This window comes from Gambusia affinis, linkage group LG16 (assembly GCF_019740435.1).
Source record: "Gambusia affinis linkage group LG16, SWU_Gaff_1.0, whole genome shotgun sequence".
Taxonomy (NCBI): Eukaryota; Metazoa; Chordata; class Actinopteri; order Cyprinodontiformes; family Poeciliidae; genus Gambusia; species Gambusia affinis.
The window spans coordinates 9,741,684-9,756,947 of NC_057883.1; the positions used below are offsets into that span (position 1 = coordinate 9,741,684).

General features: G+C 41.3%; 1 protein-coding gene across 7 annotated transcripts in view; it reads right to left on the minus strand.

Annotated features, from left to right (window-relative positions):
* Nucleotides 1-282: 282 nt before the first annotated feature.
* crlf1a (cytokine receptor-like factor 1a) overlaps nucleotides 283-15,264 on the minus strand; it is a 62,609-nt gene continuing 47,627 nt past the window's right edge. For 5 of the 7 annotated variants that reach the window (XM_044143153.1, XM_044143148.1, XM_044143152.1 and 2 more), the window contains 8 exons: nucleotides 14,504-14,782; nucleotides 11,751-11,880; nucleotides 11,414-11,583; nucleotides 7,120-7,277; nucleotides 4,804-4,878; nucleotides 2,800-2,893; nucleotides 548-726; nucleotides 283-390 (listed from right to left, as the gene is read on the minus strand). In XM_044143153.1, coding sequence (XP_043999088.1) covers nucleotides 367-390; nucleotides 548-726; nucleotides 2,800-2,893; nucleotides 4,804-4,878; nucleotides 7,120-7,277; nucleotides 11,414-11,583; nucleotides 11,751-11,880; nucleotides 14,504-14,782 — 1,109 coding nt within the window. In that variant the 3' untranslated portion in view covers nucleotides 283-366. Of the gene's footprint in view, nucleotides 391-543; nucleotides 727-2,799; nucleotides 2,894-4,803; nucleotides 4,879-7,119; nucleotides 7,278-11,413; nucleotides 11,584-11,750; nucleotides 11,881-14,503; nucleotides 14,783-15,264 lie in introns of all 7 variants that reach the window. The other 2 variants (XM_044143150.1, XM_044143155.1) reach the window with 2 other exon arrangements.

Consider the following 15,264-nt stretch of genomic DNA (forward strand, 5'->3'; position numbering starts at 1 on the left):
TCCGACGTCTTCATGCGACAATGTCGTTTGCGCCCACGTAGTTTCTTTCCGGCGACGTCCGTGACGAGTAAAAACAGCTCCACCGTTTAGACGTGCTCAAATCGACTGGAAAGGATGCAGAAACGAAGCGTCTCCCACTTTTATTTTTTAAATTATTATTATTTTTATTCCCCTCTGGATTTCTTCTGGAGCAAATTGTCTTTTACACTTCCGATATGAGAATGCAGTCGCTTTTTTCGTTCTGTTTTCTTTTCCCCCCTCATTCACACATATAGACAACACCCCACCCCTCCCACCCCCCAAAAAAACAAAAGAAATACAAACTGGATTTGTTCAGTTCGTCTCTGCTTGCAGGGCTTGCATGTGCTACGACTTATCCCCTTGGAGAACCTAAATTAAAGACACAGTCTGTTACAAATCAGCTTTTAGAAAATCATTCCCAGTTTGTTTGTGCTTGTGTACGCGGGACATGTGTGCACGCCCGCTCGCGGTTACATGGAAGACGTGTGTGTTTGCTTTCTTCTCGGCATTAAGGATGCTTACCTACCTGGTTGCGAGTTTTTGGCGATTTCTGCATGTCCACCCTCCACTGGTCGTACAACTTCATGGACATACTGCTGCAGCCGTAGGCGTGCTTCTTCACCCAGCCGAGGAACTGCTTCAGCTCCCGCCGCAGGGTGGAGTTGGAGTCGCCGCTGGACTTTGAGTCACAGGACATCAGTCGCTCTAAGAGATCGAGAAAGGATTTGACGATTAAATGTTGAGAAACGTCTTTATTTTCTCCTGTTTACTTGCCTGCACTGAGTCATTTTTCTGTTTATGTTTTTAAAGCAAGTCGTAAAAGAGTGATCTTATAAGTGCTGCTTTTATGGGGGAAATTTTAACACCACACGAGGCATGAGCTGGTTAAAGGGATAAAAAGGTTTTTAAGACATTAAATGGAGAGTTCTCTCCAGCTGTACATTGTTTATACAATGTTCTACGAATTTACATTCTTGGGTAATCCTGTGCTATGGCGCTATTTTTATATAAAATCATCCTCCGATGACAATCTCACACCCGTCCAAGCCAACATCACCACAGGATATTATTCATACTATCTTCTGCTAACCATAGACACAGTAAGAAGCTAATTTTAGCCTCAAATTGGCGTGAAAATCAAAATTAGACAACAACAGAGTAGAAAATTGGATGTCTTCAAAGCGAGAATGGCTGAATTTTTATTTTATTTAAATCATCGCCAAACAAAAAGCAGTGTTTAAGTCACAACACACCATCATGATACCAAAGGGAACAGAGGCATTTTTTTTGCATGTTGAGTTGTTTAGTAGAGTACAGCAGATGTCCCTGCATGGCTCATGTATAACCAAGGTTTATCATTTGTCGAAACATGTTGAAACTGGGTACAAATCACGCTTCGTCAAGAACAACATCACAGGGTTTTTATTTTATCCATTGTTTGTATCTTAGTTGAAGTGATTTCACAAGTTTGACATGTTCGCTGCATTACCGGCAACAAGATGACGCTAATAAAATTCCTCATCAGTAACAATCTATGACCAATCGACAAAAAAACAAAAAAAAACAAAACTAGTTTTCTGAGCGGTGACCACTGGTGATGATCACCTGCCTCAGTATCCTGTCAGGCGTCTCGTAGCTCCGTCCCAACATTTAATGAACTCACCTGGTTCCTATACTTGTAATCACCCTCTCTAGATTATATACTCCTGACTTTCATCCACTTCCTGTCAGATCCTCCTGCATGCTTGTTAGCCAGTCAACGCCCTAAGGGACACTTTAAATCTGTCCAACCGGTTGCTCTTCTCATACTATAAATCAAAACTAGGAAATAGATTTCATTTAAGCTTCACAAAAGCTTGCCAACGATTCATAAATGGGTCAATAATCCAAATTCCCAAAGACAGAAACTGGAATGCGATCGTTTGTTTCATTGCCTTGACAATTCCACTAGTCTGCATCAACTTGGTGAAATCCCCGATTCCACAGGTTTTACTGGAGGTAAATTATCCAAAAAGTTCAAATAATTTCTCATTGAAGCTTTTAAACTGTGTCTATAATGAAGTCAGGAAGCAAGTGAAGTAAAATGCAGGCCCAGATGTAAAAAGATTTCACTGCGCTGTGAAGAGTTGCATGGAAAGGGCAGCAGGGCCGACGGGAGCAACAACTAAAGACAAAAACAACAAGAACTTATTTCTCCCACTAACAGAGGACCTTTTTGTCTCTTCACGCTGTAATAAATACTTTCTGAGCCTTTCCCCAAAGAAACCCTTGCAGAAAAATGTGAGTTTTTATGAACAGGGTTTTGTTTTCATAACTGTGGTCTTTTTTGCGGCCAGTTTATGATAACATTTTATACAGCAGTTACTGTATCCCTGAGTCTGGAGCGACCTAACTGGATCCAGGATGGCAAACAGCAGAAGTGCTCAAGTATTTCTGACAGTTTTTATCTCTTCTTTGCCAGAAAATGATTCTTTTGTTAAAACGTAGTAAGTAGATCTGTTTCTTGTCATTTCCTGACTAGCTCAAACTATATTGGATAAATAAATACGACGAAATAATTGAAAGTAAACAGACTGGAGGACTTAAAGTACAATTATCTATTTCTATGCGACAGCCGCAGGGAGTACTGGTTTGCTCAGTACACTGTGATATCAAAAATTGCTTCTTTATGGACCAAAATGATCCCAAACTCGGAGATCAAGAAAAAAAAAAAAACTCTAGTGAGGAGACCCCTGACAGGGCGCCCATGTGTGTGCGGCTATGTGTGATCGTTCTCACCACTGTGGGGTGTGGAAGCAGCTGTGGGGTGGCTCCACTCGCTCCAGATCCCGGCTTTGCGAGAGCCGTAGATTCCCACGGGGTTACACCGAACCTGTGGAAAAACACGACGCAGATTAACAACGGCCAATGGCTAAACCTTTAATGGCTCTCGTGAGTCTACACACTCCGGCTAAAATCCAGTTTTGTTTTGTTTTGTTTCCCCTACGTGAAAAGCTGGGACCATTATAAGTCATTTCCAAAGTGCTTTAATGTTACGTAGCTGTGCTTTTGAATGCAACTAAAGTTTGATAAACCAGCTAAAGGGAAAAAATAAATCAGAATTAATTTCAGGATTCAGTTCTCCCTTCGGTTATAGAGAATCTGATGAACCTGAAATAAACGTTCAGCTCCATTATTATTAATTATTATTATTATTATTATTATTATTATTATTATTATTATTATTATTATTATTATTATTATTATTATTATTATTATTATTATTATTATTATTATTATTATTATTATTATTATTATTATTATTCTTTGTTGGAATAAAACCCTTCTTGGAAACAAATTTTATACCAAAATTGGGCTGGGTGTAATCTGGCCAGTCAGATTTTTCTGCCCCTGAATTTTGCTTGGTGTCTTTTATTGGATGATCAATGTTTGAAAAACAAGACATATTGTTTACACACAATTTAACATTTTAATTACACGTAACACGGCGGTCTGAGCGGGAGAACCCTTCCTTCAAGCAGCGTTTATTAGAAGTGACTCTGGCATGATGGAGCCAGGACTGCAGACTCCACTCCACAAATTCTCTGATACACTCTGAGGGTGAACTTTGACCTCTTAGAGGATAAGGTTGAGTCCCTAAAAATGAATATGGGCCACATGTTGCGTCTTGAGACTGCCTTTAAGATGACAAGCCTCGTTTTTATAGAGAGGAACATGTCGTCCCTCACCATCATACTGCCTTCACCACACTTTAAATACATTTTGCAACAGGCAGAGGATTTTGTTTGGCAACCTCCAGTCAAATGTTGCAACTTTTTAAAGGGAAGCAAACAGGCTTTTCCTACAGTACAAGATTTAATGCCAAAAACCATTCTTGTTATAACAATAAAATAAAACAGCACATTGCACGTTGAAAAAAACTGGATGTTTTTTTTTCCAAAATTGATAAAAATACAAGACCGAAACTGGTCAGAATCACTGCAAGAGCAGCAATTTCCAATACATACTGGTTGTGCTTTAATGTGACAAGAATCTGTATTCTGAAGATGCTTAGAGTGGGGAATATAGATGAGATAAAAGCTTCAATTTGGCTTTAAGAAACCAATTTCAGACTTTTCCAAAGGACAGAAACGGCACTGGCATTGTCTAAAATAACGGCACGTGCAATATGAAGCATGGCGACGAGAGCGTCGTGAGTTGGGATTTCATTTCTTCAAATACGCATGTTTTTGTCAAAGTGTACAAAACTGTGAGCAGGTACAAACGACAGCAACGTTTTGACTCAAATTGTGAAAACGTTTGGTGTTAGCCTGAAGAAGAAAGGGATTCACTTATTTAGCATCACAGTGAGTCCAAGCGCTCGTCCACATCAACAAGGAAATTACTTCACCAGGAGGAAATCACAAATATATGTGGGATTGAAGAGAGAAACGGACAGATTTTAAGAACTTTTGCAAACTGGAGTGGGAAAGTGTCACCTCATCGTGGGATGGCACGCTGAAATTAAATCAAAAGGGGTTTCGACTAACATTTAACGGTGTGCATAATAATGCTGATGTGCTACTGCAGCTATTCAATATCTTTAAATCCTCCTCCTCAAATATATTTGTTAGCTTTTAAGTTGAATTGTTCAGGATATATGTGACACCAGCTGTGGAAAGTCGGGGAAATTATTTATTGCACTATCGATTGGTTTAGTTGCCAAAACCAGGAGCTTGACCAGGGGCCTGTAGAGTTTCGTTCACACTCGGCCACAAGCACACTGCTCCAAACTCGCCATACCTGCACAAAATACACCGTTCCAGGTCTCAGCCCAGCCAGCCTGCACGACGTCTGATTCCCGACATCATTCATCACCTGGGCAGCGGAGGAAACGCACAAACACAGAAGAGCTGAGCGCTGGAGGTCCGACCACAGTATTAAATACCAATGGGCAAAAACTAAAGCACAAAGCAGAATCAAGATGCAGAAAACACAACCGCAAACCATGCACAGACCAAAACATGCATGTGCACCACATTGTTTAGTGGCTCCTGATCAGCATGTTTATGAAAGTATTTTAACGTAACCGTGCCTGCTGGCTAAAATCTGTTCCCTATTATTTATTACAGACTCGGATACTCCAACACACACACACACACACACACAGGTACTCACACAAACAAGAACTGAAGACAGGGAAATACTTTAAATGGGAGGAGAAAGAAGCACACACACACACACACACACACACACACACACACACGCACACACACACACACACACACACACACACACACATGCTGCAGTTAATAATCTGGCATAATAATCCCCCTCTTTCTCTCTGACATCCTGTCTGTAAACACTTGTTAAGGAGGACTCCAACAGAAAGCAGAACATGTAAATTACAGGCATTGGAGAGCTAATGATGTGATGCACAGGCGGCCAACTGAGGCAGACGGTACAGCTGAGCGTCTTCGCAGCCATATTGAAGACATTAACAGCTGAGATGTATCCCCTCCGTTCCCCAGCATGACCTCATGATTAGCGCCGCTTCAGAGGTGCTTTGTTTCCACCATCAACCCTTCAAGCCACTTGGATTCGGGCCTCCCCTCCCTCCTCCTTCGTATTGGTGTCACCCCGCTGCCGCACCACACCGCGCCTCTCCACTCCTCCGCCTCCTTTTTTTTTTTAGCTTTTTAACATTTCCACTTTGCAGGTACGGACCTGCTTATATTACAGCGGTGTAATTCCTCCCTAATTACAGGAGAATCTTCCCTCCTAACCTGGGGAAAATGATTTCTCTACAAAAGCGTCGGCATTAAAAAGAGTGCGCCGCTGCGTTTCTGTTTGGGCCTGTTTACGCACATTTTACAGCATTTTAAAACAACACCGCTGCAATTTCTACAAAAGAGGCCTTAAGCCCTTTAGTTTGTGCAGTGTATGTGAAAAGAATGCCCTTTAATTTTATCAGTCTTGGAATGAAGACATAAAGAAATAGGGGTATTTTTAAATTGATAATAAACCTGGGGAAAATTCTTAATGTCCATCCATGCATTCATTTTCTAACAGCCTTGTGCCCAATGGGATCAGGAGGGCTGCTGGTGCCTCTCCAGCATTTCATTTTATGCAATTTCCATAATACAGCAGAGGTTTAGGATTAGCTGGAGGTAATTCATACAAAATATATTAAATTAACTTTGATCACCTTGCCTTACTGCACAATCTTTCTTTTTTATTTCTGTTTGCCTGTAAATTCCTGTTAGCACACCTGAATTTCAAAAACGTACATGGATATTTCTATTCTATTCTATTCTATTCTATTCTATTCTATTCTATTCTATTCTATTCTATTCTATTCTATTCTATTCTATTCTACGGCACCTGATTTTACCAGGTACAAAACACTGTAAGGAGTTTAAAACTGACTATTTATCATTTGGAGATGGCCTGTATCTGCGTTGACGACGTTTCACGTTCATTTTACCTTTTTATATTGCACTTTAAACACGTCATCGCTGAGCGTTACTCCGGTTTGAACAGTTTTCACAATCTGTCATATTTTCACATGCGCCCAGTTAAACTACATGAGATTTGAGGGGGGAAGTTTTGAGGTGATTTACATCCATAATTCATTCAAATACATCTGCCAGGGTTCATATGCATTAATTGCTAACAAGGGAGAAAATTTGTAAGCACGTTACAAAATTAATACTATATAAGATGATTTTGTTTATTTGGGACCAATATTATCATCTCATGTTAATATCGCTGTTTTGGCCGGTAACTGATGTCTACCGATGTTACACCGATTTCTGTCTCCTTTTGACAGCGTGAAAAAATTGCTTCACTGCTTCAGTTCAACACCCAGCAGTCCTGCACTGCTTCATCTGACATGGACATATTACTAAGTCTTATGTTTACGCACCCAAAATGAATCTTTATCTATAGTGTGTATAATATTAAATTAACACGAATCACTTTAAAACAACACAAATACAGGCCTATGCTGATCATAGTCACTGCTCTGTTGGTAAAATAAGACAAAACAGATTAGGTGCCTTTTGAATGCAACGTTCTTTTTATATATACGTATATAAAATGTGAGATATTCCTTACCTTCCAGTCTTGACTCTCCTCCAGCCTGTAGCGGATCTGGTATTTAGCCTTAAACAGGAAGTCTTTGAGAGCCGGCGGCGCCTCCCAGCGAACGCTGAGCTGGTCCTCCAGCTGGCCCAAGCGGCTGACGGTCACACCTGACGGCGGGTCTGTGGTCACTGTCAGGAGAGTAAACGGAGAACAAGACAAATATTCTTTCAGCATCTAAAAAGAAAAAGAAAAAACGATTGTGAAGAGAGCTGAGAAGGCCATTGGAGAATCCCTGAGATCTGACTAGGATCTGGTTACAGCTGTTGCAGAAACAGGCCTTAAAGTGTGTGTTGGCATGCGTGCGGGTGTGTGTGTGTGTGTGTGTGTGGGTGTGTGTGCGTGTATGTGTGTGTGTGTTGTACAGTTGGAAGCTCACAAAACCAGCAGGACTTTGTATGTGAATTGATAAATTAAAAGGTTATTATAATACAATGCTCAAAGTATGAGTTAATCTGAGAACAAACAATTGTGTATTTTGTTAAATGAATATGTTGGTGGTATATTTTTAAGGTATAAATTATTAAGCCTGCCAAGAAAGATTTTCTCAAAATGAATGAATGAAATGTCTCTAAACACAGAAACTATGAACTCAATCAATGAGCTAAAATCTCTATCATTACTCTTTTCCTGAAGATTAATGAGAACCAAAAATGTTTTGTCTCATTAAAACCATTCTCATTTTTCCCCCTGAAACTTTGAATATTATAAAGAAAGACTTTTAATCATAAAGACTGTTCTAATGTACAGCCCATAGGCTGTCTCCACGATAGACAACTATTTCAATTTAAATTTAAATGTGAAAAGTAGCTTGAAGTTGTTCACTTTGGCATTTACCGTCTCTGATTGCCTTCCACTGTAGCTTTTGATGACTTTTTCAGATGAGATCCGATCAAAATAAAACTAGTCAATCCTGAACTTAACCTAGCAATTGGAGTTAAAAAGTTGTACACCATCAATAAAATTCACAACTGAGGATGTAAAAACTTTCCAGTCAGAGAACTGTACAGAATAATTGCAGCATAAGAACAACTAAAACAGAGTTTACTTTAACCGCCATGATAGATATATATTTTTTTCCAAATGTTACATTTACATCAGATAGTTACTCTGACAGAACACACTCCCTTCTTGGTACTTGTTTCACTCAGGATGATCTTTGAGGGCGCACTGCCTCCAACCCCAATTTCCTGTTTAACTAATCTTTGGTTTCTGTGTAAATAACTGCTTAATGCAAACATGACAAAGGTTTAAAAATTAAAAAAACTGAGTGTTTACATGGTTTGTTTGAGATTGGAGGTGATTCAAGAAGTTAGAGGCGAATTCTCACCTCGTTACCTCAAAATGAGACGGTAATTGAAGTTGACAAGAGAGGATATCTACTGCAGGTAAGATATTACCAAAACCTTGCAAATTTCGTGCAAGTGTATATGCAGATACTTGAGACATGACACACTGGGGATGAATCAGTGTTTGTATGTGTTGTGTCACCCCGCAACACGTCATCATTTCCAAGTTATACGTCTACAAGTTTCCTCTAGCTCTCTATCTCCCAGCGACCGAGGAATGCGGGAAACCCGTAGGAGTTTCCACCTCGCCTTCAGGACTGATTGGACCCGACTGCAGGTGTGAGTGACTCACGCCAGCCTCGGCGCAGGTGTGGTTTCCTAATGACCTGCTTTTGCCGTGGAGGACGCTGGTATGAAAGCAACGGCTGGGTAAACGAGACATGAGAGAAAACCCAAACACAGCCCTCACTCACACGAATTGAGAAAACGCCCACTCCCGGGATGCCCCTCTGTTTCTATGCGGGGCCCAGCCCAGCCCTCGAGGCGTGTAAACAGGTGTGTGCTTGCATACATTAATAAGAACAATAGGATTTGACGTTTGATGGATGCTCGTTTCCCTGCCTCTGGCAAGTCCGGCCCAGAAACTTTGTATTCTTTCAGGACGTTTTCCCAGAAAAGTTCAGAGTGTGCCAGCAGTGAACAGGGTGAGGAATTCCAAGCTTATCAGGTTGTATTATTTCAGGTCCAAGACTTAAAGCCTCAAAGCCCGGGTTGCTCAGGCCTCCGGGTCTGCAGCTGCCTTGGAGACAGGATTAGGTTCGAGGATCAGCATGGAACATTCCATCAGTCTGCGTGTGTGTGCGGGGGCGCGTGTGTGTGCGAGTGTTTCTCTGTGTTTATGTCCACCAAGCATGAGTAAAGAGAAAATGAGCTCGTCAGAAGTCAACTTGGGGCGCTTTACAATGAGACGAGCCGAAGAGTCAAAACAAAAAGCATGAATGTCCAGGTCAGAGTGTAGGCCTGGCATTTGATCCTGTTACATGCGCTGTAGCTCCTTTAAGCTCGGCAACTGACCACATAACATAGCTTTAAAAGGGAATGCAACTCACTTCCCATCAGTATGAAGTCAGATGAAAACTTCGCCGTGACACTGCAGCCATGGAGACTCGTTTAATGCTCCGTTTTATGCTAGCACAAAATCAGATTACAATGTGACGTAATGTGATGTGCCCCAACATATTAATGTTACTTGGAAAATCGGAGCAGTTGGATTTGTTTGCCTTTCTTACCACTCATATAAACTTAAAGATATTATTTTGGTATCGAATTCTAAAAGATATTTTTATGGAGACCTGATCATATTTATGTTTAAAATATTTTAGTTAGGTTTTGTTTTTTTAAAGGAAAACAGATCTGATGAATTATATAAAAATAAATGGGATGTCTTCAGTTGTTCAACCTTCATAAAGTTACATAAAAATAAGGAAATTATAAAAGCATAATCTCACACTGAATTTATGTTTTTAAATCTACCCTTTAAGTTACTTACATTTATTTAATATTGTGTTAAAAAAATGTTAAATGGCACATTTCCCTGTGTAAGCATGTCTACTTCACTGTTTTTAGTTGATCAGGATGTCAAGGACATTTAATACTTTGGTTTTTTTTGTTCCCCTTTGGTACAAATATGGCATTTCTGTCTAAGGCTCTGTTCAAAATTAGAAAGACGGAAGAAAAATGACATTCAACTAATTCAAGCATGTGTTGATCTTTGGAAATCATGAAATGGCCACACACCTAAAATGTCCCACATTATTGCTATTGTCAGAGCAATAACTAAAATATCAGATTGAATCGCCAATCAATTAGAGATGTTTGATCACTGATCAGTAGGTTTAAACCTGAATTCATTTTTTCCCCCCTGCCTGTTAAATCCATAAATCTATCATCGTGTACTGTCCATAAACATATCAACCCAACGCCACTTGTGCTAATAAATTTTTTGTGGATTTAGTCAGGTGTGTTATAAATGCCCTACCTTTCACACTTTTAGTTTTTTGTTTTATTTTAATTTCCAAAGCTAGAATCGTTCCAACCACTTTGGACCACTGCTGCTGCGATACTTCAGCAGGATCAGACATAATTTCTAGAACAAGTAAAAGCTGTACTTACGCATCCCCCCCAATTGGCGCAGCGATTTTTTGACATTGCATAAGTTGATGAAACACATCAAGAAGGTGCTCTTAAGAGCCTTGCATAACGCGGAGCTGTAAGGTTTCCAGGCAGTTAAAAGAACAATGAGAACACTCATTCACATTCCTCTGAATGTCTGCCGAAAGAAAAAAAAAAAAAAAAGCCCTTTAGGCAAACTACATCATTACACATCTTTCATTTGTACAATTATGTTAAGAGCTACATTAAGTTAAAACAACATTTTCGCTCTCAGGTTTGTCAGGTTAAATGCTTAGGCGAGGCGAGGTTAAAGGGTGAAAACTGACAAGGAGCTAACCTGGCTCCCTTCAAATCGCTGATGTCTTATTAACAAATATTCAAATAACATTCAAACGTATTTGCACCTCGGATTTTGTAATGATTTCAAACCTGACGCAGGTGTTAAGAGGAGGTTTTAGATTGCTTGGAGCCCTGACGCTATTTAGCACCGTTTACAATCTTATGACTAAGGAACAATAAGGTACTCCCACTTAGACAATCAACTTTAATCAGTCACCTAATTTAATTAAGATTTACCAGGTAATTAAGATGAGTGATTAAATTTACCCAGAGGAACAAAAAAAATATGCTATTCCACAGAAGACCAAGGATTTATTCGAGTCCATTTACCATCTGTACTGAGGACAGGCAGCAAGATATTGTTCCGTTTAAAAAGCTTATCTGCTATCTAGGGTGTAAGGCTCGACAGTACAAAGACAACATCAGACAAAACAAGAGGGTCAATGCGTGCCGCTTCGCTCACTCACCCACATCTAGGATGTCAAGGATGATGACATCAGAGGTCGCTCGGCCCAGCCGGTTGGAGGCCTCCACCCAGATCTCATACGGCGTGAAGAGGTGCAGGTCCTGCGTGATACTGCAGGAGTACGGCTGCGTGTGGCTGTAATCCTCGCACTCCTTCTCGGTGCCGTACCATCTAAGTGGGGAGTAATGATACAGGATTTTTTTTTTTTCTTTTCTGTCAGCTGAGACCTTAAGAAGTTCATTTGAGACTTTTCTTTAGATGTAGTTTGCAGTTTTCAGGCTTGATGCTACGTGACTTTTTAAGTCAGTCATCAGTGTGGTTTGAGTGTGTCTCTGTACCTGAGTTTGTACTTTAGCTTGTACAGCGTGCTGATATTTGTCTCTCCTTTTCCTCCGGGGGCCCAGCTGCACGTCAGGTCTTTGGTGTTCCGGGACCAGCAGGTCAGATTGACTGGTTTCTCTGGAGGCACTGGGGCGGAACAAGGCGTGGCAAGAGCGACGGGTTGGAGACAGGAAGTGGCAAACATGTAGGTAAGAAAAGGAAATAAAACAGAGGATAAACAAGTCAGCAAGGAGGTAAAGTTAACTCCCGTCTTTCCTGGATTTTCCAAAGTTACTGTTGGAAATTTTTGTCGTCTTTCTTAATTAGTGTGTGTGGGTGTGTGTGTGTGTGGATGTGTGTGCACTGTCCAAATCAGATTTATGGTCACCTTCTCCGAGGTACACAAGAGTACACGGAGTTCCAGTGTCACTCAGAAATTATGATATCAGCTTCATCTCTGTTAATGTGTTTGAGAAAAAGCCAGTGGATATCTCTCTGTGCTCTGAGCTGTGTGAGTCCAACATCGTTCTTCATCTCCTCCTCGGTGAAAACCGAGGGGTGACGATGTAGTCCACGGTTCACTACATCCACAGATCAAACAGCAAAAATAACCACCAGCTGTAGTGATTGAAAATGTATAAATCTTATTCGTCTTGTTCATCTTTGCAGCAGGGTAGAGTGCCTTCTCTGGGTCAGGGGGGGATTGTCCTGCCCCAAGTGGAGGAGTTCAAGTATCTCGGGATCTTGTTCACGAATGGGGGAAGAAGGGAGCGGGAGATTGACAGGCGGTTTGGTGCAGCGTCTGCCGTCAAGCGGGCGATGTACCGGTCCGTCATGGTGAAGAGAGAGCTGAGCCAAAAAGCGAAGCTCTCGATTTACCGGTTGATCTACGTTCCCACCCTCATCTATGGTCATGAGCTTTGGGTCATGACCAAAAGAACTAGATCACGGATACAAGCAGCCGAAATGGGTTTTCTCCGTAGGGTGGCTGGGCTCTCCCTTAGAGATAGGGTGAGAAGCTCAGTCATCCAGGAGGGACTCAGAATAGAGCTGCTGCTCCTTCACGTCGAGAGGAGCCAGTTGAGGTGGCTCGGGCATCTGGTTAGGATGCTTCCTGGATGCCTCCCTGGTGAGGTGTTCCGGACACGTCCCACGAGGAGGAGGACCCGGGGAAGACCCAGGACACGCTGGAGGGACTATGTCTCTCGGCTGGCCTGGGAACGCCTTCGGATTCCCCCCGGAGCCCGGAGGAGATGGAAGAAGTAGCTGGGGAGAGGGAAGTCTGGGCCTCCCTTCTGAAGCTGCTACCCCCGCGACCCGACCCCGGATAAGCGGAAGAAGATGGATGGATGGATGGATCTTTGCAGCACAGATTCTGCTCAGTTTGATATTAAATACATGCACTTTAATCACAATGAAACAAGACTTCTCTGAGTAAATTTGCTTTTTCTTAACCATAAACATGTATTTTAAGCATGTGTATCAACGTTTCTCTTACAAGTGACGAATTTGGCTTAATTATAGAGATAAAGATTCATAAAACTGCCAAAATGACATATGATTTAACTGAAGCCAGATTTATAATATTTCTTTAAGACTTTATGTTTCACCTCATGTGAGGGGGAAATATGAGGGATTATGATGAATGACTAAACCAAACCTCACATTTGTAGGCATTAATTTAACTTAATTTATTTCCAATACGTTGCTAGGAGTAGATTACAAAGTATTACACTAAATCCTTGTTACTCAGGTACAAAATTACATGCATGGCCAAAAGATGGTAAAAGGACAAAATGATCTGCACCTCAACAAGTAACGAGTCTAGAATCACTAAGACACAAAAGTGATTTCCAAACAGTAGCTGCTACTTGTCTTGGCATTTATTTCATGAAGTCAACTGAGCAACAGGAGAAATTTCTCTTTTTCCCATTTTTGTAGAGCAAAGACATCCAGACCGACGATGCTGTTTACCTTGGTCACTACAGGACACACACACACACACACACACACACACACACACCCAAACATGACTTTGTCCAACTAAAAGAAGATATTTTTTTCTCTTTAGCTGACCCAAAAGTTTTCCCCCTCAGTCACAGTGTCAATCTCTTTGTGTAAGGTTTTGGTTTTTCTGTGTGTTTCTTTAGGTCTCCATGTTGTCCTGTCTATCCCTTGATTGTTTACATCTCTCCCTTGTTTCCCCTGATTGTCTCCCTGTATATCTAATCACACCTGTGTTCCCTGCCATTGCTGTTTGCTCCCCTTTGCTGCCTGGATTTTGTTATACAATTAAAATTATCATTACCCAACAACCTGGGTCCTCCGCATCCATCCTGACCACCAGCTACTGCACTTCATGACCCTTTGTGCTAAAATGTTGCCTGTACTTTAGACCTCCTAAGAGGCAAGGTTATATTTATGAGAAAATGAGGTGATAGATGCTTGCTCATACCAGTGCAAAAGTACAAGTGGTTTTCTTCGTCTGTAAATTGTCAAGCCACACAGATGGTCAAAGCATCACTGAGGCCTCTTACTGGGTCTAAAGGTAGTCATAAAAAGCATGAAATTTTACTTCAACTGTGCAGGGACACTTAAAAATCTACCCACTACTTCCTCACTCTCCCTTTTACTCCCATTTCCTCTTCATTCCCCTCATCTCTGCATTTACTTAGAAATCTGCTGTAGATACAACGAAGCATTTAAAAAAAAAAAAAAACAGATGTAGACACAACTGTTCAAATGTTATGCGTCTTAAACGTCAACTTACTCCCAACATAGAGACAGGAGCCAGCTAATATGTGGCCCTTGTGGTTGTGGCAGACGAGGTTGTCGCCAGAGGTTTGCCTGGAGGCGTTGAGCCCGGCCAGGGTCACGCTCAGGTTGGTCGGGCTCAGCACTCGATAGAGGGAGCTGGGAAGCTGATGACCATTCAGCGTCCAGAAAAGAGAGTTGGCGTGGACCCCGAGTTCAGGGTGGACCCAGCAGCTGGCGGTCAGGTTGGACCCCATGCGAAGCACAGGGTCCTGGGGGTAAACGATTGCTACATCTGCAAGAGAGAAGCCAGTTGATGGTATTAGTATATGTCAGGAGGAAAACAGGTTATTGTGTTGGAGAGATAAAAGAACAGGCGTTGGACTTAAAATGGAATAATACAGAGCTAAAGATAAAAATAAAAAAATCCTGGGAACACATTGGCTCTACTTAACATTATCTCTGTGGAGTCAATTTGTTATAATAAACCTTCAATCAAAGAATGTCCCTGGAAATCTTTTTTTTTTGGGGCTATTTAAAGTTGACAACCACATGAACACATAAAAAGAAATTGGACTCCAGAAACACAGCACTATGGGAATCCATATCAAGTTTTCTTTTTTTGTCTTTTATTACATCCTTGACCCAACTCTTGATGCCCAGGTGGTGGCAGTAATGAGCCTTTGAGTTGTTGTTGTTGAAAGTAGAAGAAGTAGTAGTTTCCCCAGCTTGAACTACTGTAGTAGTTTGATGCCACTGGTAGCTAAGCTTCGTGAT